At 45.3% G+C, this 24,367-nt stretch overlaps 1 protein-coding gene across 1 annotated transcript in view; it reads left to right on the top strand.

The window, feature by feature from the left end:
• LOC138658350 (uncharacterized) overlaps positions 1-20,489 on the top strand; it is a 28,908-nt gene extending 8,419 nt beyond the window's left edge. Inside the window, exons 2-5 of the mRNA XM_069745806.1 lie at positions 6,106-6,486; positions 10,624-10,719; positions 17,028-17,137; positions 19,161-20,489. Of these exons, the coding sequence (XP_069601907.1) occupies positions 6,106-6,486; positions 10,624-10,719; positions 17,028-17,137; positions 19,161-19,292 (719 nt within the window). The 3' untranslated portion in view covers positions 19,293-20,489. The remainder of the gene's footprint in view (positions 1-6,105; positions 6,487-10,623; positions 10,720-17,027; positions 17,138-19,160) is intronic.
• The last annotated feature ends 3,878 nt before the right edge of the window (positions 20,490-24,367 follow it).

Here is a 24,367-nt window from a genome sequence, read left to right as displayed (position 1 = left end):
CCTCTCCATACCGGCTAAGCCACGTCATGATGTCATAACAAGAAAGTGACTCGTTACAAGTCATCACGGTCACTTTCTTGACTTGGTTTTGGCGAGACACCACCTGAACGGCAAAGTCTCGCCAGCCGGGCTCATTTTTTGCCAACTCATAGTTCGACCAGAAGAGCTCCAGCCCCTCTGGCCGAACAAAGCTGACATCAAAATTAGGTGTGGAATAGGGATGTATCAAGGCGTAGATGTCAATCGCACTGAAGCCCATCCTCAGCAGGAGCTCCACAACTTTAGACCTTGGAGGACACGCATCATTGCCCCTCCACTGAAGACGGACCACATTCCTACGCACACTACCCGGCCCGGCTGTTGGGAGGGACCACACTGTATCCCCCCCTCTTTGCTCTCGGAAGGCCCCGAGGCCATGCCTCTCTATCCAGAAGGATAGATCAACCTCTCGACCCTCTACCATTAGTGATCTTTCCCCCTTCTTTAGAGCCTCCAGTAGACGCCGTTGCAACATGCCGTCCCCAGAGCCCGGAGATGAGGAGGATGCCCTATTTCCCCCGGAGGTGACAGCGGCATAACTCCTGACAGGCGCTGCCACCACCGGGGGGGCAACCGGACCAGTGACCACATCCACACCAACAGCATCACTATTACCCACCTCCATAACCCCCTCACCCTCTACCAAACCAGCAACCACACCACTAGACAAAGAGTTTTCCTCATCCATACCCACCACCACATTCACTCCTGCTGGACCAGTGACAACAGGGGGTGACATTTTGACCTCCGCATCATCAGGCACAAGGGGCTGATTCTCCTCCACAGAACTGGAGGTGACCTCACCCCTGGTCTTACGTGTGCCCTCCGCGTCATCAGATGATATTTTCCGCTGCTTTACTGTTACCAGGCGCCGCTGATCTTTCGCCACTGTGGGGCGCCGCTGATCCTTTATGTCAGCATCTTGTTGACCAGCAGCGCCAACACAGAACAGGACTTTGGGAGGAGGACCGGAACTCCCAGCCCCAGCAACCCCCTCACACTGCCGCCTCTCCTCAACTAAGTGATCAGCGGCAACAGCATTCAAGGGTACCGAGGCTACCGGAGCTGCCCCCGACACTGGGCCGCTCCCCCCTCCCACTGAGGAGCGCACAGCATCGTGGCCTGATCGTTTGCCCGCCGCCGGGCCGCCCTCACTGTCCAGCCTCTTGGCTGATGCACCTGCTGCTACATCCCCGCTACTACAAGCAGAGACGGAGCTCTGCGCCTCATTACCGTGCTCTGTAATCTCCCCGCGCCTTTGCACCGGATCCACAGCAGAACCCGGGCTGGGCTGGGCAACGGGGCTTATACAGCGAGCTGACCCTGCAGCCGACTCAGGGGGTACAGGGAGGGGGGCATATACATAGCTTACCGCTTCCTGCAGCTTAGGTTTGATCTTCTTTACCATTTTCTTCTGGCCTCCAGGTGCCTCCTCTGGTAAATCATCACCAAGATGGAAGTTCTGAAGGCACACTGGGGACTCCAGCAGCTTGATCTCTGCCATTAGCGCCCCTTCCTGGCCGATGTCACTGTCCTCCCCAGAGCCAGCAGAACTGCGACGAGATGTCATCATCGCCTGTCCAGCAGGGAGCTCGCTGCACGTGGCCTCTGAGTGACTAAGAGGGCTGCCAGGTGGAGCTTTCTGCTGGTCATCCTCCTCCTCATCATCATCATCCACCTGGCACTCAGGCTGCAGCCCCATCTGCCTTTGCTCTCTGTTATCAGCCATTTCCCTGAATCGATCTTCATTAATAAGTTTTTCCTTAAACGGTCCACTTTTTTCTCTTATGAAAGCTTTTCTGACTTCAAGCTCATTGATGTCCTCTTTCAGTCTCCTTACCTCCACCTGGAGCTGATTCTTCCTCGGTTTGGAGAACTTGCAGCTTTGTTGCTTGTGCAGCGCAGCTCCTCCCGGAGTCTCATCAGTCTCTTGCTAGCATCTTCATACTCACGGAGGTGGCTCATGACCCGGGAGGCATAGGTGGTCACAGACTCCTGGGGACCCTGCAGCGCCCAACCATCCTCGGTGAGGTCGGCCTCACCTCCGTGAGCACTCAGCTTTCCTCCAGAAGGGCCGCCATCTTGCATACTAGCAGGCTTCTCCTCCATGGAAGCCTTGCGGCTTCTCTGGGTCTCTGCAGACCTGGGGGGAGTAGGAGCCACATTGCTGCGACTCCTGGTGGAGCGTCTCACCCCCGAATCCTCTGATGTGCAGGCTGGTTGCTGGTTCCTTCTGCCCCCCGCCAGCCTGGTCCGGGAAGCAGAAGCCTGGGACTTGGCTCCCTCACTCATCCCAGGAAACCCACTCCCTCCCTGGGTAAGAGAGAGAGCAGGTCCCCAGGTGGAGAGATGGTGGTTCTCTGGAGCTCAGGAGCACACTGCAGGTTCAGCAGCGACCGCACCCACAATTAGCACAATGAGCAGCAGCTGAGCAGAGCTGCACCCACTATCCTGCTGGTGCAGTCACTGTGCACATACATTACATTACTGATCCTGTACTAATCCTAAGTTACATCCTGTATTATACTCCAGAGCTGCACCCACTATTCTGCTGGTGCAGTCACTGTGTACATACATTACATTACTGATCCTGAGTTACATCCTGTATTATACTCCAGAGCTGCACTCACTATTCTGCTGGTGCAATCACTGTGTACATACATTACATTACTGATCCTGTACTGATCCTGAGTTACATCCTGTATTATACCCCATAGCTGCACTCACTATTCTGCTGGTGCAGACACTGTGTACATACATTACATTACTGATCCTGTACTGATCCTGAGTTACATCCTGTATTATACCCCAGAGCTGCACTCACTATTCTGCTGGTGCAGTCACTGTGTACATACATTACATTACTGATCCTGTACTGATCCTGTGTTACATCCTGTATTATACCCCAGAGCTGCACTCACTATTCTGCTGGTGCAGTCACTGTGTACATACATTACATTACTGATCCTGAGTTACATCCTGTATTATACCCCAGAGCTGCACTCACTGTTCTGCTGGTGCAGTCACTGTGTACATACATTACATTACTAAATAACAAAAGATGCAGCACTCACCCGAATCTTGCTGAAAATAGTGTCCTTTATTCGCTTTAAGCGGTGTTAGACATATTGCGGAGAGGCGGCAGGAAGGAGGAATAGGTGCGGGGGAGAGCAAGGACGGACTACGGCCGTTTCACGCAGATGCGCTTCAACGGGTCCCGAGCTGCACTCACTGTTCTGCTGGTGCAGTCACTGTGTGCATACATTACATTACTGATCCTGTACTCAGGGCTGGTGTCAGCACCCGGCACACCTGGGCAAATGCCGGGGCCCTGGGAAGAGAGGGGGGCCCACTCACGCTGTCATAGATACAGCTGGGAGAGCAGAGCAGGAGAACATGCTCTCTCCGCCCACAAAGTCACTGCTGGCTGCGTTCTCTTAACCCCTATGTGCCAGCTCTGACACAAGCATCTTCTCACTCAGTCAGTGCAGCCAGGCAGGCACACATAGGGGTTAAGAGAAGGCAGCCAGTGTGACATTGTTTGTGGGCGGAGAGAGTTCTCTGCTCTGATCTCCGCCCCTGGCTGGCTGCAGTGCTGCTGAACTTATCAGGCAGATTCCGGAGGAGCTCAGTCCTACCAGTGCCTGAGTGAGTACTATGGTATCCAGCAGTGGTTGCAGATGGACTTGTGGCTCAGTCTGCTGCTGTCTGTCTCCGCTGCCTAAAAATGTGGGTGATGTCTGGAGGACAGCTGGTGGGGTGCAGCCTGCAACCTGCAGCGGCCCAGCTCACCCAGAATACATGCATGCCCCACCCGAACCTGCACCAGTGGGGTAGGAAGAAGCTTAACCCCTTCCCATCTGTATGAAGGTTATTGCTAAACCTTAAAGATAACAATCCGATCCGAATAAATGGGGTTACCCAGATGCCAGGAGGAAGGGGAGCTGCTGCCATGGATAAAACTGAGCTGTGGGCTGTACGTTGGGGCCCTGTGGCCCCAGGCTGGTGACTGGAGGGACTGCCCAGTGCTGGCATGTGGGTGATTTCTGCGTCTCAGCTTCTCTCCTCCAGGTCACACTGTGCAGTCACAGCAACATTGGTTGTGTCTGTCAAGGTCCCAGCAGCTGCCACTGCTCCCACCAAGGACATGGCATCACTTAACCCTTCCCCTGCAGCCACCAGCAACAAATCCACATTATTCCTTGATTAAATCAGGTTCCAACCCAATAGAGGAGCAGACTTTTCCTGCTGCCATTAGCGTCCGGGAGGGGGTGACATTGGCTGCCCTGCTACTCTGTAGTGGGGGGTGACAAGTGTAACATGGGGTAACGATGAAGGAGAAATGCACAGGATAATAGTGAGCGCGACAGAGGGCAGTGTATGGTATGGAGCAGTCAGGGGGTGGGCTGCAGGATCCCCCCATACTGTACATGACTGCTTGGGACAGGGAGGCGTTTAATGAGCTTCTAATGACGGGGCACTAATTGGGTCATTAGGGTTTGTGGAAAGGATTCAGCCTCAGGTCCCTCATTAATGCCCGAGCCGCCTGTTACTTTGTAGCATAGATCTGTTAGGGCCGCAAAACCAAACAACGTTGTTTATGTAGAAAAGTCTTTGTTTCATAGAAAAACTCAAAACAGAAAAGATTTTCTGATACAACAACGCCCTGCTCACGACACTGCACAGCACCTCTCCTGTATATATACACTGCACAGCACCTCTCCCCCTGTATATATACACTGCACAGTACCGCTCCTCCTGTATATATACACTGCACAGCACCTTTCCTCCTGTATATATACACTGCACAGTACAACTCCTCCTGTCCTGTATATATACACTGCAGAATTTACAATAGCTGTCACTCATGTAAGAAGTGAAATCTGGCATTGCACTATACATTTCTCTGCCGTATCTGTGCATCATAAATCGGGGTATGTGTTAAAGGGGGGGGCCCACTGAGACTCTTTCGCCCGGGGCCCTCGAAAACCTGGAGCCGGCCCTGCCTGTACTGATCCTGAGTTACATCCTGTATTATACTCCAGAGCTGCACTCAATATTCTGCTGGTGCAGTCACTGTGTACATACATCACATTACTGATCCTGAGTTACATCCTGTATTATACTCCAGAGCTGCACTCACAATTCTGCTGGTGCAATCACTGTGTACATACATCACATTACTTATCCTGCACTGATCCTGAGTTACATCCTGCCTTATACTGTAGTCTAAGGGGTAATGTTTCTCCTTGTGGAGAGTGACATATCGGCTCTTCATGGAAATTTACTATGCAAATTGCCTCTTCAGAGAAAAAGAGGACTTGAACTCTATAGAGCCACCGTTGGAAGCAGCATTTCTACAATTCACTATTGACCCTTTAACGAGTCTTGCAATATGACTTAGGATAAAAGTCAAATCAGAATCTCATTTTGCAGACATGGTGTTTCGGGCTACTGCCCATCGTCAGTGCTGCTACCAACAGCTCGTGCTATAGAGTTCAGGTTCTCTTCCTCTCTGAAGAGACAGTTTGCATCCTGCCTAATAAATTTCTGATTTGTAGCAGGGCCTCACATCTACCAAGCCTCATTTATAGCACCAGTCTCCTTACATGATGCAGAGACATTTTGGGTCTGCTGAGGCTCAGAATCTGGATGCAGATGACTGAGAGCGAATACCCAATCTTGGCACAAACCGATAAATCTCTGAATAGAGCTTGTTCAATGGAACACTCGACATTGCTGGAACTATTGCTTCGTTGATCCAGTGGTTGGAGGTGGAGAGTGGGTGATAGTTTTGTTACTAACCCTTAAATATTGGGTAGTTTCAAGATCTGGGGGATAAGATCTACCACACATCGGCACCAGTTTTTTTCTGGTAATCAGTTGGTCATAGGAGCAGCTTTATTTTCAGAAGACATTGTCCTCCTCAGAGAACTCCATTGACCGTCCCCGTCCTTCTGAGCTTGGCCATAGGAACCATGGGCAGTTTGTGAATTTCCCAAACAAGTGGCCACCCCTAATGTCACTATGTTATCATTTTTTGTTTATTGCTTTCTCATTATACAGATATTGTCATAGGGAAAATCATTACTCAACATCCAGAAATCCTAAATCTGAATAAATCGGACACTGCCAGGATAAGTTGCAACTGGACTAGTGAATATGATCAGCAGGTCCGAGTTGAATGGAGAAAGCAAATTTCAAGCAATGGAGAAGACAATGGGACCGTGTTATGTTCTGTACTGAAGTCTGAGAACAACAGAAGTTCATCAGCGAGAAATAATAAAACTACATGTAATCTAACCAATAATACTACACTGCTGACCATAGAGGGAGTCACAGAGGACGATGGAGGGCGGTATGTCTGTAAAGTTACATGGGAGATCCCGACACTGGAAAAAGCAGAAGGAAATGGGACACAATTATATGTCCAGGGTGGTATTAGTGGTAAGTAGACATGATTGTACTGTAAATTATATATCTCAACTTTGATTGCTTTTATTCTGTTTTTGCAATAACAAGTCTTAGTTTTTCGGGGGCCATAAACCAAGAGCAAGGGACCATGTCAGAAGGTGGTCAGGGTGCACTATGCTACATTATTTATGCTATATTCTCCATCTTGGACACTTATCTTGGATAAATGGACATGTTTCACGTGGCCCTGATGAAGCATGTGATCGTGTGAAACGACCGGAGACCATTATTTGTCCATGTTCTTATGCTGCTGCACGAAAAGATGAATAATACATAAATGAAAACTTTGGAATGGTGATTGCCCAGATTTATAGTTATCCTTCGCTACCCATTGGAATGTGAGCTTTTTTTCAGTAAGCATCACGTATGCTACTAGCAGCTTGTCCCAGAGTTGCATCTTCATTGTTTGATACGAGAAATCAGCAATGCCAGTGAGTTCTTTATTTGGACATAAAATAACTTAACCTGTATGATAAGCACCATAAAAAAAACTCGAAATGTAAGAAATGCATTTTTCAGTCGAACACAAGTCCCTTAAATGATACAGTAAAAAGAGAGTAAAACCTTGTATGTAGCCCAAATAGACATAAATAAAACCATAAACCATAAGCTTTGGATGCCAAAAAAAAGGCGTAATACAGCTCCAATCACAAAAAACACACGGTCATTTACAAACGTTAACATTTTTTTCCACCACTTGAATAATAACAAAAATTCTATACAAGTTTGCTATCATCATTATCTTACTAACCTGGAGGATAATGCTTCCAGGTCATTTTTTATCATACAATGAGTGCCCTGATAATATATTTTTTTTCTCCATTACAGCCCACATTTTCTAGTACAGGATATGGTAAAATTAATGGAATCATTTAACGACTTGTCCTACAAAAAACGAGCCCTCATATGGCTATATGGATGGAAAACTAGAAATAGTCATGGCCTGCGACAGGGTTCCAAAGGCCACTGATTCTTATGGTATGCAGCAATGCTCTGGAATCTCTGTGTGTAGCACAAGCGATCAGACGATTGCATGTTGAAGTCCCCTGAGGGGACTAAGCGAAACGTTAACATCACAACACTTTTCCCCCCATTAAAAATAAAGATAATTAAAAATAATAATAATACATATATGTAGTATCACTGCATTGAGAAAAGTCTATTAAAATATAAAAATAATTGATCCATGCCGTGAACAGAAATAGGCATCCTTGCATTATCTGCCTAGTCTCCTCTGCAGCTGAAATCCTACAGCCGGTGGCTGATACATGATGCCCTTTGATTGAGCGGCGTGTATACCCGTCATATAGAAACAAAATATTAGGTCATTTACGTATTTAGAGTGGAGCGTTGTTTCCATTCACGTCTGTGTGGTTTTCTTAGGTAATGATGGTAAGATGGACGTCTTTCCCTTCATCTTCTGTCCTGATAATGAGACAAAGGAAAAATTGCTGTCATGTTCTGCCTCCTGCTCTGCACAGTGTGCAATCCTTGCTGAGCGCTATATGCTTTACTTTTTATATATATTAAAAGGAAGGGAATAGAATGTGAATTAAAGTATCCTTTATTACTTTTCAGTGATTGTGCACACTGTATATTTATAATAAGTCTCTTTTTTTTTCTTGCACATGCCCTGGCAGTTTATGCACACAACATATTAGTCTTGCTAAAGCCTGTCATAGTTTATGGACATATACAGAGGGATAACTCAATTGCCTACTGCCTGACAGTCTTCTGTAACCCATACCGTGCAGTTCAGTTGCGTATTCAGAGGACTTCATGTATAATTACACACTATGATCTCTATACAAGTACCATGTGGAATGCTGAATATAGCTAACTAGATGGTGGTCCGATTCTAATGCATCCGGTATTCTAGAATATGTATGTATATAGCAGCCACATAGTATATAGCACAGGCCACGTAGTATATAGGAGCCATGTAGTATATAGCAGACAAATACTATGTGGCCTGTGCTACATACTATGTGGCTGCTATATACATACATATTGTAGAATACCCGATGCGTTAATACAGGCCACGCAATATATAACAGTGGCCATGCAGTATATAACACAGCCACGTACTATATAACACAGCCTATGCAGTATATAGCAGCCACGCAGTATATAACACAGGCGACGTAGTATATAACACAGGCCACGCAGTATATGGCAGCCACGTACTTTATAACGCTGGCCAAGTAATATATAGCACAGCCCACGCAGTATATAGCAGCCACGCAGTATATAACACAGCCCACGCAGTATATAGCAGCCACGCAGTATATAACACAGGCGACATAGTATATAACACAGGCCGCGCAGTATATGGCAGCCACGTAGTATATAACACTGCACACGCAGTATATAGCAGCCACATAGTATATAACACAGCCCAGGCAGTATATAACAGTGGCCACGTAATATATAGCACAGCCCATGCAGTATATAACACTGCCTATGTAGTATATAGCAGCCACGCGGTATCTAACACAGCCCACGTAGTATACAGCAGTTTGGGCACCATATCCTTGTTAAAAAAAAATAATATAAAGTAAAAAATAGTTATATACTCACCCCATGGGATCCACCGAAGCTCCGGCGATACGCGCGCGGCTTCTGCCATCTTCCGTTCCCAGGATGCATTACAAAATTACCCAGGAGACTTAGCGGTCTCGCGAGACCGCTAAGTCTTCTGGGTAATTTCACAATGCATCGCTGGGAACGGAAGATGGCGGCAGGCGCGAGCGGCTCAGCGGACTACGGAGGGTGAGTATAGCAGGTTTTTTGTTTTTTTATTAATTTTAATGTTTTTTTTATCTTTAACATTAGATCTTTTTACTATTGATGCCGCATAGGCAGCATCATAAAAAGGTTAACAGCAGCGATTACGGAGTGCGTTACCCGTGGCATAACGCGGTCCATTACCGCCAGCATTAGCCCTGTGTGAGTGGTGACTGGAGGGGAGTATGCGGGCACCGGGCACTGACTGCGGGGAGTAAGGAGCAGCCATTTTCTTCCGGACTGTGCCCGTCGCTGATTGGTCGTGGCTGTTTTGCAGCGACCGATCAGCGACTTGGATTTCCATGACAGACAGAGGCCGCGACCAATGAATATCCGTGACAGACAGACAGAAGGACAGACGGAAGTGACCCTTAGACAATTATATAGTAGATTGGATGAATCATTTCTAGGCGAAACGTGCGTTGAGTACTGTGGGCCCCTAGGCTCTTACCCTGCTTCTAATTGGCACTTTCCAGCAGATGTGTATTATATATACCTGCTCACTACCTCACTATCTAGAGTGGTTTCTTCTCTGTGTACTTACTGAATTCTTCACTGGCATGTATGTGTGGTATTTTTCTTGGGTGGCATAATTGTATTAGCCATGGCTATGTATTTTGCACCATATTTCCAAACTAAAATATTCACATATATGCATGTGTCTATTTTAATACTTAAATTATACATTTTTTTTGCTATTCCCAGGTTATTTATCTAACAGAGTAGAAAGGTTATAATTTGTGTATTGTTGATACACACTGAAAGGATGCAGAAATCTGCAGTTGCATAGAGCGACTATAGACTTTTACCAGAAGACCGATAACTCTTTTAATGCTGTTGTTTTCTATTCTAATGTTACTGCAGCAGACTTATTAATATTCCCCTTCTGTTATTACATTTCATTTATATCAGTAGCCAATTACAATATCTAAGAGGGGACATTGGCCACTATACCTATTGGCAGCCAAATTATTTTACCTGCCACATTATGTCAGGAGTGGACTTAGTGTAGAACCACCGCTGTGCTCATGATTATAATTGCTATAGTGCAAGATATAATTCAATTAATATTATGTCCTGTGCATAAATTGCCGAGACATAGTGCAAAAAAGAGACTTATTTTAAATGTGTGCACAAAGACTATGGTTTTAACATTGAATAGTGTTAAAGGATAACTCTTTTCACTTCCTTTTCCCTTTAATATATTATTCCTTTCAGTGGTGTACACAATTGTGAATTCAATTAAAATGAATGGGATTTAATACTTTAAGTGAAAATTCATCTTATTTTAACAATGTATTTTTTTTCTCTCCAAAATTACAGGTTCGCAAATTTACATTTCTGCCATTGGTGTCATTGGTATATTTCCTTTTCTGGCACTTGCAGCGTACTGTGCTTACAAACCAAGGAAACAAAAATGTATGTATATGTTAAGGTGTAATTCTAAAAAATGTCATAAAAAACATACATGTGCAATATATTGATTTCTGTTACATAGCAGAAGAAGCTAGCTATTTCCTATTCTATCCCAGAAGAAGCTAGCTATTTCCTATTCTATCCCAGAAGAAGCTAGCTATTTCCTATTCTATCCCAGAAGAAGCTAGCTATTTCGTATTCCATCCCAGAAGAAGCTAGCTATTTCCTATTCCATCCCAGAAGAAGCTAGCTATTTCCTATTCTGTCCCAGAAGATAGCTATTTCTTATTTTATCCCAGAAGAAGCTAGCTATTTCCTATTCTATCCCAGAAGAAGCTAGCTATTTCATATTCCATCCCAGAAGAAGCTAGCTATTTCCTATTCAATCCCAGAAGAAGCTAGCTATTTCCTATTCTGTCCCAGAAGATAGCTATTTCTTATTTTATCCCAGAAGAAGCAAGCTATTTCCTAGTCTATCCCAGAAGATAGTTATTTCTTATTTTATCCTAGAAGAAGCTAGATATTTCCTATTCTATCCCAGAAGAAGCTAGCTATTTCCTATTCTATCTCAGAAGAAGCTAGCTATTTCCTATTCTATCCCAGAAGAAGCTAGCTATTTCCTATTCTGTCCCAGAAGATAGCTATTTCTTATTGTATCCCAGAAGAAGCTAGCTATTTCCTAGTCTATCCCAGAAGATAGCTATTTCTTATTTTATCCTAGAAGAAGCTATCTATTTCCTATCATATCCCGGAAGAAGATAGCTACCATATATACTCGAGTATAAGCCGAGATTTTCAGCCCACTTTTTTGGGCTGAAAGTGACCCTCTCGGCTTATACTCGAGTCAGTGTTGGCGTGGGGTCGGTGGGTGAGGGGATTGGCGGCTGTCACATACTCACCTACTCCTGGCGCTGTCCCTACATGTCAGATGGTCTCCGGGCAGCTCTTCCTGTGTTCAGCGGTCATGTGGTACCGCTCATTAAAGTAATGAATATGCACACATATTCATTACTGTGATGAGCGGTACGTGACCGCTGAACACAGGAAGATGCCGCCAGCTCCCGGAGACCATCTGACAGTGAGACGCTGCCAGGGATGACGCCTGGAGCAGGTGAGTATATCGGGGGAGGAGAGCATTGCGCGATAGTCACCTTCCTCATTCCACCACTGCGCGCCGCTCTGTCTTCCGTCCTCTGGCTGCGACTGTTCAGGTCAGAGGGTGCGATGACGCGATTAGTGTGTGTCACGCACGCGCCCAGACTGGTTGGCGCGGGCATACGGGGGTGTGGCCCCACTGGACCACAGACCAAACTTCCCTGGAAGGGGCGTAACTAAGTAGCTTCCTAGGTGTTCGCTGGAGCCTCTGATGGTGAGGTCAGACTTGTGCAATAGGAAGCTACCAGGTGCCACTCGAGGGTGATGTCTGGCTGTGGCTGCTGATCCCACTAAGGAACGGAGCGGGCACAGCTGGCACTCTGGCTGACAGGCGGGCACGGCTGGGACACAGGCAGGCAGACGGGTACAACAGAGACACTGGCGGGCAGGCGGACACGGCTGGCTCTCTGGTAGGCAGGTGGGTACGGCTGGAACATAGGAAGAACAGGTAGGGACCGGTCTGCAGGCAGGTATGTGAAACAGGTTGGAACCTGTTCAGACAGGAGGACTAAGTAACAAGTAGAGAAAGACCGCAAGAGCGGATGCAGAGCGAAAGCACAAGAGCTAGAACCAAGAACAGAAACGCAGGAGGCCGAGTATGAGTAGGTGGAGCAAAGAGAAGAGAAGGAGAAGGCAGAGCCAAGAGCGGCGACGCAAGAGGCAGAGCCAAGAGCGGAGACGCTGGAGGCGGGGCCAAGAGCGGAGGCGCTGGAGGCGGAGCCAAGAGCGGAGACGCTGGAGGCGGAGCCAAGAGCGGAGATGCTGGAGGCGGAGCCAAGAGCGGAGACCCTGGAGGCGGAGCCAAGAGCGGAGACGCTGGAGGCAGAGCCAAGAGCGGAGATGGAGCCAAGTGCAGAAACACAGGAGGCGGAGCCAGATAGAACCGCAAAGAGCGGAGACACAGAGCAAAGCCAGAGAGTGCGAAGCAAGGTCTGAGTGCAGAGCTGAGGGAAAAGCTGAGAGACACAGAAGCACAGGTTGTGGTAGAACTGAGCAAAGAGAAACAGAGCCACAGACAGTGGCGAACAGAGCAGAAAAGGCAAACCAAGACAGATATAAACAGACAGTGGAATAGGACTAGACTAAGACAGAGTCAGGAACAAGACAAGACACAGAGACATAGACACAAGCCAGGGTATGATGCCCCTCTGGGTGGCAGACATAGGCCAGGGTACGAAGCCCTGCTGGGTGGCTACACAGGACTAAGACCAGGGTACAACGCCCCCCTGGGTGGCAGACAAGAGAGAGTAAACGAGACAGGACCTGGCACCTCAGCAGCTAAGAACTGACTGAGGGAGTAAGTTGCACAGGCCCAGACCACAGGGTGGAGCTGCACTATATACAGGAGTCCTCTTGATAATTGGTCAGGAACTGATTAGACAGATGCACCTGATTCCTATAAAACCAGAGAGTTCAGGCGCCGGCCCCCTATACACATAGCCATGAGGCATGCAGAGAGCAGAGACACAGAACATGGAGCTGGCAATAAACAGAAACCACATCATGACCTGGAGCAGTGGGTAAGATAGTGTGAGAGATGTGAGGCCATGACGTAATGCCAGCAGAGTTGTTACAGTGTGCGCGCCGTCCTCTGCCTAAACAGTCGGTGCAGAGGATGGAAGACAGAGCAGCACGCAGCGGTGGAACGTGGAAGGTGACTATCGCAAGTGCCGGGGGCATGAGCAAAGAGAGGTGAGTATGTGGTTTTTTTTTTTTACTTTAATCGCAGCAACAGCAAATGGGGCAAATGTGTGGAGCATCTCATGGGGCCACAATGTATGGAGCATCGTATGGGGCCACAATATATGGAGCATCTCATGGGGCCACAATGTATGGAGCATCTCATGGGGCCACAATGTATGGAGCATCGTATGGGGCCACAATATATGGAGCATCTCATGGGGCCATAATGTGTGGAGCATCTTATGGGGCCATAATGTATGGAGCATCTTATGGGGCCATAATGTGTGGAGCATCTTTTAGGGAATAATGTTTTGAGCATCTTATGGGGCCATAATGTATGGAGCATCTTATGGGGCATAATGTATGGAGCATCTTATGGGGCCATAATGTATGGAGCATCTCATGGGGCCATAATGTGTGGAGCATCTGTATTGTGTACTGTATTGTATGGGGCAAATGTTTCTATGGAGCATCTTATGGGGCCATTATTAACCTTTGTGCAGCATTATATGGGGCATATTTTAATATGGAGCATTATATGAGGCATATTTTGTATGGAGTATCTTATGGGGCCCATCATGAACTGTATGGAGCATTATATGGGGCTCGTGATTCAATATGGATATTCAAAAACACTTAACCTACTGATGTCTCAATTAATTTTACTTTTATTGGTATCTTTTTTTATTTTTGACATTTACCGGTAGCTGCTGCATTTTCCACCCTAGGCTTATGCTCGTCAATAAGTTTTCCCAGTTTTTTGTGGCACAATTAGGGGGTCGGCTTATACTCGGGTCGGCTTATACTCGAGTATATACGGTATTTCCTATTCCATCCCAGAAGAAGATAGCTATTTCCTATTCTGTCCCAGAAGAAGCTACTTGTTTGCTATTCTATCCCAGAAGAAGCTAGCTATTTCCTATTCTATCCCAGAAGAAGCTAGTTGTTTGCTATTCTATCCCAGAAAAAGCTAGCTATCTCATATTCTATTCCAGAAGAAGCTAGCTATTTCCTATTTTATCCTAGAAGAAGCTAGCTATTTCCTATTCTATCCTAGAAGAAGCTAGCTATTTCCTATTCTATTCCAGAAGAAGCTAGCTATTTCCTATTATATCTTAGAAGAAGCTAGCTATTTCCTATTCTATCCCAGAAGAAACTAGCTATTTCATATTCTATTCTTGAAGAAGCTAGCTATTTCATATTCTATTCTAGAAGACACTAGCTATTTCCTATTCTATCCTAGAAGAAGCTACCTATTTCCTATTCTATCCCAGAAAAAGCTAGCTATTTCCTAGCAATTTTTTCAATACATAGGAGAAGCTAGCAAATTCCCCCATCAGTCCTGGTCATTGTATCCTTTAAGCATTCCATGTTTTTGAACATATTGAAAAAATTATTAATGAAATGTAAGCAGATGGACCTGAGTGACCATGTGGCGGGAGAAACAAACCTCAAAAAAGCCAAAGAGGTCGATTCATCAACACTTTGAAAAATCACATTTTCTTCCACAACATCTTGTTTGCACAAAAAAATGCAACCTTTGACATTTTTACGCCATGCTTCCAGCAACTATGAAAAAGTGGGTGGAGCTTGTGCAAGATGGGGGCGTGATGGGGTGTTGCGACCCTCGCTCTTTAAGATCAAAGAGAGCGGTGGCATTCGCTAAGCCACTCCAGCACCTAGTGGAGTAAGATTTGTGGTGAGGAGCATATAGCGGCACACGCCCGTACGCGCCTCCTCTGATTCATTAAGAGGCATGCACTTCTTAATAAATCAGGAGGGTCACCCCCCAAAATGTTCAATTTTCACTGCTGGTTTTTTACTTCTATAAATTGTCAGATGTCATGAGAAGCCTGTGCCTTAATCCTGACAGAATTCTAAATGTGTGACCTTGACCTAACTGTACTGTAATGATAGCGAGCAGTTAAATTTGCACTTCCCTGTTCTGGCATTCAGTTCAATCTTCCATGGTAGTATACCTTAATTTCTGCTCCTGGTGTCCTCATCCCGGAATCCTGTGGAACCTTTGGCACTTACTAGGGTTCACGCGATGTATTAACTTGTGTTGCTCCATCATGTCTTTACAAGCCTAGTCAGTGCCAGAGGTACTCAGAAAGTCGGGCTTAGGATGCTAGGCAGTATCGAAATGTGGTGCGAAGGGCCAGCCACTAATATTGACTCTGGGGGCTCACTGTTCACTTACATGCAAACATTACATTACCCCCGATCACAAATTTACCTCTGCTTCTATATTATAATAAACTAAGTAATTCATTAAATAAATGATGAGATGCTGCCATTGTCTGTATATAGAGAACCAAGTGCACTGTGCCAAATACAACTCATATTTAGGGGGTGGGGACCCCATTACGGCAAAGGGGCCACTGGGGGGATTCACCTGATTCTCTGTGGGACAGTCGGCACCTGCTGCTGGGTGCAGAAGTGAAGATTGGCTGCCATGGAGGACAGGACTGGATGCCGGACCAGAGCAGAACAAATAAAAATCCTCATTTCAACTAACAATCCATCTACTATATTTCTAGTACAGATTTTTTTACCCACTTTTTACCCAAAGTTTTTTATTATACAATGCTAATATTTTTTTATGCCGACATTGAAATGCCCTCCTAAAGGTGTGTTCCCATTTTGGCAACCCAATCCAATATGGTAGCCGAAAATATTTTTTTGCTAAAAATGAAATTTTTAAAAATAACTGTACAGTATTTGTTTATCAGTGTTACTTCCTCTGCCTGCTGGGTTGCCTTAATTGGTTTGCAGCCATTGTCTTTGGTTAAAATTATAGAATAAGACTATGTTCACGCTCTGTGTTTTTGATGCGTTTTTTTTTCCACAGGCAAAACCTGCTTTCTTGACAGTAAGAAACTTGCTGCATAAAAGCAGGTTTTGCTTAGTTTTTGTTGCGTTTTTCGCTGAGATTTTTTTTCTGTGCTTTTGGTGCGTTTTTTCCATTCATTTTAGACATTTGTCTCTTGTGCATGCTGATAAAGTTTAGTGCATAAAAAAATCTGATTCTACTTGATCAGGTTTTGGCACCAAAACGCAGCAAAAACTGATAGTGGCATTTTTCAGTGTTTTTGCACAACCCATTGCGTTCAATAGGTGACATACGCTGAAAAAAACGCTGAAAGAAGTGACATGCTCCATTCTGCAAAACCCAAGATTTCGCACAACACACTGAGGACAAAAAAACCATGAAATTTATGAAATCTCATAGACTTTGCTGGTATTGTAAAATGCGGCTTAAAGTTTGCATAAGAAATGCGAAAATAAAAAAAGCATAAAAAAGTTAAAAAAAAACACAACTTGTGAACATAGCCTAACTGATCACCCCGATCTGAGCTCGTAAAATCAATATAAATGCACTACTTACATTACCAAAGAGTGCCACGTATTTTCCTTTAATCTTGACTTAACCGTGGTTACTCAATATTACATACTATTTATATTTGAAGCTAAGAAAATCCCACAGAGAAGAAGACAGGAACATGTGGAGCTTAACCAAATGCATCAAGATGCAGCTGAAGGTGAAGAAGAAGACAGTTCAGGGCACTCTGTCCAATGGGTAATTATTAGAGTTTCCAATTTTTTTCCAGTTTATGTTTCCAGCCCTTAAAGGGAGCTTATCAGAACGATTTTACTACTAAAACTAATGGTACGGCTGTATAGGTCCTAATACAACAATAAAAATGATACATGTCTTGTAGTAATCCCATGCTCCATAGCTGAGAAATTAAGCTTTGAAGCTACATGCAAATGTGCCTGGACTCTGAATACACTGACACGCCCCCAATGCACTTCTAGGTTAATTTGCATGTGACTTCAAAGCTCGATTTCTCAGTGCTGCCACATCGGATTATTACAAGATAGGTATCATATTTATTGTTACACCACGAATTATACCAATATTCCTCTAGCTTTAATAGCAAAAAAATCCTGGTAGGTTCACTTTTAATGATAAAAGTGATCAAAACTTTTAAGGACTTTCCTGTGATATATATATATGATTAATTTTATACCATTGTTATAGTTTTTTTTTTATAGTTTTATTTTAGGTAAAATGTTAAAACCAAGTTACATAAAAGTGTAAGATTATTTTTTATTAAAGTGGGCTCATAATTTAGTATAATTGATTTTAAGTTGTATATGTTGGGGTAATTTTGGAAGGATATTGGTATTGGCACTGCTTTCAGTGTAACTTTACCTGCACACATTTTTGAATATTTTCATTCATTTGTTGTGCTTGATGACTTCGAGGGGTCATAGTAGAAATCTGGAAACATCAATTTTTATATAGTACATAATATCAATGGAAGTTACAGTTGTCAGTGGGAAAAATACCCTCTATACTTAGGGTGCTTTCGCATTGTACCTTTCTCCACGTTTATACACCTACTGGAGGCGGACATTCAGACGTAGGAGACTGCATGTGGATGTCTGCCTCCTGTAGACATATATGTACGAAAACGATGTACATACGTGCGCACATTCGCTCTGTTGGCACCATTAGAGTCTATGGCCCCATCTGTCCGAATCCCGTTTTGCAGGAGGGTTGGGATGCAAGCCTCGGCAATACCCATGAACATGGAGAAAAGCACAATGTGAATTCACCCTCCACTAGATAACTGGTAAATGTATAATCGTGGGTGTACAACTGCTGCGAGTGGAGCGAAAGTGTACATGTAGGACCACTGCTCCACTTACTGTCTATAGGAGCTCTATCAATTCCATAGACCCTTAGAAGTCAATGCAATAGTGGTCACACATGCACACTACTGCTCTACTCATACTGTGAGTAGATGGGGGTCTCAAGAATCAGACCTTCACCAATCATGCATTTATACACTAAAGCAGTGTTCCCCAACTCCGGTCCTCAAGAGTCACCAACAGGTCATGTTTTCAGGATTTCCTTTGTATTGCACAGGTGATGCAATTATTACCTGTGCAATACTAAGGAAATCCTAAAACATGACCTGTTGGTGGCTCTTGAGGACTGGAGTTGGCGAACACTGCACTATAGAATAGTTGAAAAAGAAATAGACAAATCGATTTGTAGGACACCGGCTCATTGGACAGGTCAGCAATCTACTACCACTGGAGAGGAGGCCTGCGACGCTCCTTACTTCTGGGTTTTTCTTTTGACCAACTGGTTCAACCGAGGGAATTATTAATTATAAAGTCCAACCTCAGTCTACACAGAACATGTGCATGTCCACTGTTACGTGCATGTAATCTTCGGTACCATCATCGCACACACAAGACATACGAAATAAACCCCAAGATTGCTCCAAGATTACCTCAAATGGGGTTGTCTTCTACTGGACCATTCTTCTGTCATAGCTAAGTCCCACCAGATCATTCTCTGCTACTGCAGGGGGGCCAATCCAACTGTGACCTGCAGTTCATAACGTTATAGTCTGTGGAAAAAGGAAACATGACCAAAAGGCAAAACTGAACAAAAATCAGAAAATTAATTCAGCTTGATTTTAAAATATAAGTCCATTGGAAATTCATCACCTGACTATATTATAATACTTAGGTAATGCTGTTATTACGAAGTCTACTGAGTGTTTTCTTTTATATTTTAGGCCGAGTCATCGCTTTATGAGTCTTTTGATTATTTTGCGATAAGGAATCCGGCTGATAAAGCTGCCACTTCTTCCACAGCCAATTTGGCCAAGCCCAAGTCATCAGAGGAGTCTTCGCTCAGTGCTGTGTGATACTTTACTGATTGGACTCTCATTGAGTTGAAGAGATCTTTGGTAACATCAGTGGAGTAACATCAGAAAAGAAGTGGGTCAAGCAGTAGCATGGGGCTATAAAGGCTCCAGATTAGTGGCCCCTTTACAAGAACAGTATATGGGTTTAATGGTGTTTGGTAGCTTAGCACAAAGCACTAGCCGAGCACCTCACATGTAATCCAAAGCTGTCAGTGACAATGGCTCCTTACCTACTGTACCCCGGTGCGCCTGGACAGGTGGCAAGTACGATATGGCCGCCCTTGGAGTGTATGACCAATTAAATGACTTTCACATGGTTACTACTAAAATTAATTCACATGGACAATTCTCCTTATGGACAATTTTTGAAGGCAAAACCAAAAACTTTAATCAGGCTTGGACTGGCCTACAGGAGAACAGAAAAATCCTCTGGTGGGCCCCTGTCAGGAGTGGGCCACTACCCTTTTATATGAGCAGTACTTGGCACAATATACTTGAATCACTATGTACAAAGGTGGCATCTTATTCATTTAACAATCTATTTGTGATTGAGGATAATGTCACATTTGCATGTAGATGAAAAGTGGGGTCCTGGAGTTGGTTACTGGTTGGCACTTGTCACCCCAGTCCGACAATGTATTAAGAATGTGAATACAAAAAAAATTCTCGCCATTCCAGAAAATTTGGAATTCCATATGGTTATAGAAAATTTCACCAACAGGATTCAGGATCCACAATGAAGAAACAATGATCCTTCAAGATTAATAATGATGTTTGCAAGGCCCTTTCAATGCACAGTATATCAAGCTAACCCAATCCCAGAAGCAATCCCGCTTTCATTGAACCATTACTGTGGTACATTAAACTGTCACATAAAAGTACAGAATATATATACAGTAGAGTATAATAGTCTAACAAATTGGTCTTCGTCAGTCGGACTTCATCAGTACATAGAAGGACGGCTGTGACCTACCTCATATGACTTCTTGTTCTTCTGCCTAATGTCAATGACCAATTTAAGACTTTTTAAAGAGGATAAAATGTTAAAAAAAAGAACATCAGCTTCTAAAAGCAGTAACTGCATTAAAGAAGGAGTGTATTTGAGGGATGAGATGGTGGCATGATGTTGGTGTTTTGTGTCTATAAATTTTTGATCCATTTTTTCATATTTTTTTATAAAGTTATATTATTTTATTTAAACAAAATAAATTGATGAAAAAAAAAAAGATTACAGCACCTATGAATTTTCGTTTTTATGTATGTGATTAGAAAAAAAAACAATTTTAGAATGTTCTTCGCCTGCCTTATCCCCAAACTTGTTACTACAGCTTATTGACATTGAATTCAGCACATTCATGTACATTATATACAGTAGGTGTTTTGTGAAGGAAGGTACCGTAGTTTTAGTTTTTTTTAGTAGGAGTGTTGTTGTATGTTCTGGACAGGAAATCATTTCAAATTATTTTTGCCACACTATATTTTTCACTTTTGTATGGCAGGAAATAATTTAACAATAATGACTACCATATAACAGCATGTCATTTTGTATCCTACATTTTACGCTGTTCATTTCTTAATACATCTCTATAATGATCGGAGGCTCATTTTCCTAATAAAAAGCTGTAAATCCTTTACAGAGTTACACCCTTACAAAATATTATTGCAGTCAGTATTTCATAGGGCAAACCCCTGCCAGGGTTCTAAGTACGAGTGCCGGGCAAGTTCAGGACGTAATTAAGCTGCAAATTAGCCCCATACTAGTGTTATTTGCACATGATCTGTTGCCTTTAAAAGATGTTCAAAAGCCTGAACACATGCTCAGCACTTTAATTTTTCATAGAAGTGCATATGTTCATGCTTTCTAGTGGTTTCTGATAGGTTTTCAGGCAGTTTCCAATGTGGAATCCGCCTGAAAAAGATGTCATGTGCACATAACCTAAGGAGGAAAGACATCAGCAATGAACTTAGAGAAGCAATTATTGCTGCCTATCATTCTGAGAAGGGTAATAAGGTGATTTCCAAACTATTTGGAGTCCATCATTCTGCACTGAGAAAGATTATTCACAAGTGGGAAATATTCAAGACAGCCAATGATCTTCCCAAGAGTGGAAGCCCCAGGAAATTCCCACCAAGTTCAGATCGTGTAATCAGGGCCGCCATCTGGTGTATGGGGCCCGGTGGGCAGAGGGCGCCCGCATCGGGCCCCATCTCTTCTGCTCACCGGGCCCGGGCCCCAGCAGCAGGCGGCTGCTATCGTGAACCTGCATCCGAGACGCAGGTTCAGTTTGCCTTCCGGGCCCGTGCGGGCCCACAAGGCATTGGTTAAGGCCGCCAGCCAATCGGAGGCTGGCAGCTGACGTCAGTGTGCATCGCCAGCATATGATGTCATTGTCATTTGCTGGCGAGTGCGCGCTGAAACACCAGGAGGGATCTTCTCTTCGCCGCAGGAGCGTGGCCAGGTAAGAAGAAAGTATTTTTAAAATTTTTTTAATTATTTTAATTGAAAGCGGCAATGTTTCAGGATGGAGACACAAGGACGGGAGCAGGATTGGAGACACGGGGGCAGAATGCAGACACGGGGGCAGAATGGAGACAAGGGGGAAACATTGGAGACACTGGGACAGAATGGAGACACTGGGACAGAATGGAGACACTGGGGCAGAATGCAGACACTGGGGCAGAATAAAGACACTGGGGCAAAATGCAGACATGGGGCAGAATGGAGACAAGGGGGCAAAATTGGAGACACTGGGGCAGAATGGAGACTGTGGGGCAGAATGGAGACTGTGGGGCAGAATGGAGACTGTGGGGCAGAATGGAGACACTGGGGCAGAATGAAGACTGCGGGGCAGAATGGAGACACTGGGACAGAATGGAGACACTGGGGCAGAATGCAGAAACTGGGGCAGAATGGAGACTGTGGGGCAGAATGGAGACACTGGGGCAGAATGCAGACACTGGGGCAGAATGCAGACACGGGGCAGAATGGAGACACTGGGGCAGAATGGAGACTGTGGGGCAGAATGGAGACTGTGGGGCAGAATGGAGACACTGGGGCAGAATGGAGACACTGGGGCAGAATAGAGACACTGGGGCAGAATAGAGACACTGGGGCAGAATGCAGACACAGGGCAGAATGGAGACACTGGGGCAGAATGGAGATACAAGGGCAGAAAGGAGACACTGGGGCAGAATGCAGACAGTGGGGCAGAATGCAGACACGGGGGCAGAATGCAGACAAGGGGCAAAATTGGAGACACTGGGGCAGAATGGAGACACTGGGCAGAATGGAGACATGAGGGGCAGAATGGAGACTGTGGGGCAGAATGGAGACACTGGGGCAGAATGCAGACATGGGGGGCAGAATGGAGACATGGGGCAGAATGGAGATACAGGGGTAGAATGGAGACACGGGAGCAGAATGGAGACACTGGGGCAGAATGGAGACACAGGGGGCAGAATGGAGACACGGGGCAAAATGGAGGCACAGGGGGCAGAATGGAGACACAGAGGGCAGAATGGAGACACGAGGGCAGAATGGAGACAGAGGGCAGAATGGAGACATGAGGGCAGAATGGAGACAGAGGGCAGAATGGAGACAGTGGGCGGAATGGAGGCACAGTGGACAGAATGGAGACAGTGAGCAGAATGGAGAAACAGTGGTCAGAATAGAGACACAGGGGGCAGAATGGAGACACGAGGGCAGAATGGAAACACGAGGGCAGAATGGAGACAGTGGGCAGAATGGAGACACAGAAGGCAGAAAGGAGGCATGGGGCAGAATGGAGACAGATCGGGCAAGAATATGGGGCAGGATGGAGACAGATGGGGCAGGATCATGGGACAGATGGGGCAGGATGGAGACTGATGGGGCAGGATCATGGGACAGATGGGGCAGGATCATGGGCTGGGATGGGGAGATCATATGGGGCAGGATGGAACATCACATGGGGGCAGGATAGGAAAACATATGGCTGGAGCCAGGAATGAGACACATGGGGGCCAGGATGGGGAATATTGTTACCATAGGGGCTAATTAAGGGATATTATTACTGCAGTAATGTATTTATTTTATTTTTTGAGAATGCTGTTTTAAATGGGGGTGGGGCGATCCTGTTACTGTGCAGACCAACACTGTCGCTTTTTTTCTTCATCTGTTGTAGTTTAGAATTTGGGAAAAAAATAAATAATGTGTTCTGAAAGCGGTGCTTTAGATAATTGTTATTTCCTGCAGAGAAGAGCCCTGGCTGGATGAAGTGACGGCGGTCTGTGCTGGATGAAGATTAAAAGCAAAGATGAAGGACTTCACCTAGAGACGTCACTGGTAAGTCAGTGTGTTACCTGTACACTGATGCTATACACTGTGCTAACAGCTGGCACCGTGCTTAGGTTATTCAGGTGGCCTAAGCCTGGCAACAGGGTCGCGATCACCCCAATTATGCTGGTAAGAAACAGCGTGTATCACAATAAACAACCAATGTGCTAAAAGTTGCGCTGTTAGAATGCTGCCACTATGCCCCCTAACATGTGTGAGCACTATGACCCCAAATGGTAGAAAATGACCGCACATGTAATGGCCAGAACCACAAGAGAAAGGTGGATCTCTTACCGTGTGCTGCAATGGTATGCGTGCCCCGCTGATTCTGGTGGATGTAGGTACAGATGTGTGATGATCCGCCGATGTCGAGGTGGGTCGGGAGGCACAGCCGGTCTGCTGGCGGTAACCAGAGGATGGGTGCAGCGGGGTATGAGCAGGCGGGGGCGGTATAGGGTACCGCTAGTGAGTGCAGAGCCAGGGAACGTCCCGGCCGGAGGCGTCCCTGGTTGCACTGAGAATCAAAGATGGCCGGCGCTGACTAGCAGCGTGTGACGTCACAGGCCTACGGAGGCTCCTTAGGGTAAAAAGACTAACCGACGCGTTTCAAAGGGTAAACGCCCTTCTTCATCAGGGTTAACCTAAGCGCTGTGCCAGCTGTTAGCATATTGATTTGTCTTTTACAGAATTGGCACATATTCTGAGGCCACCAGCGGCTGGGTTATTATATCCTATTATTCGCATATATGTAGTGGGCTGA

Source organism: Ranitomeya imitator, chromosome 1 (assembly GCF_032444005.1).
Source record: "Ranitomeya imitator isolate aRanImi1 chromosome 1, aRanImi1.pri, whole genome shotgun sequence".
Classification (NCBI taxonomy): Eukaryota; Metazoa; Chordata; class Amphibia; order Anura; family Dendrobatidae; genus Ranitomeya; species Ranitomeya imitator.
This window is presented reverse-complemented; position numbering and strand designations above follow the sequence as displayed.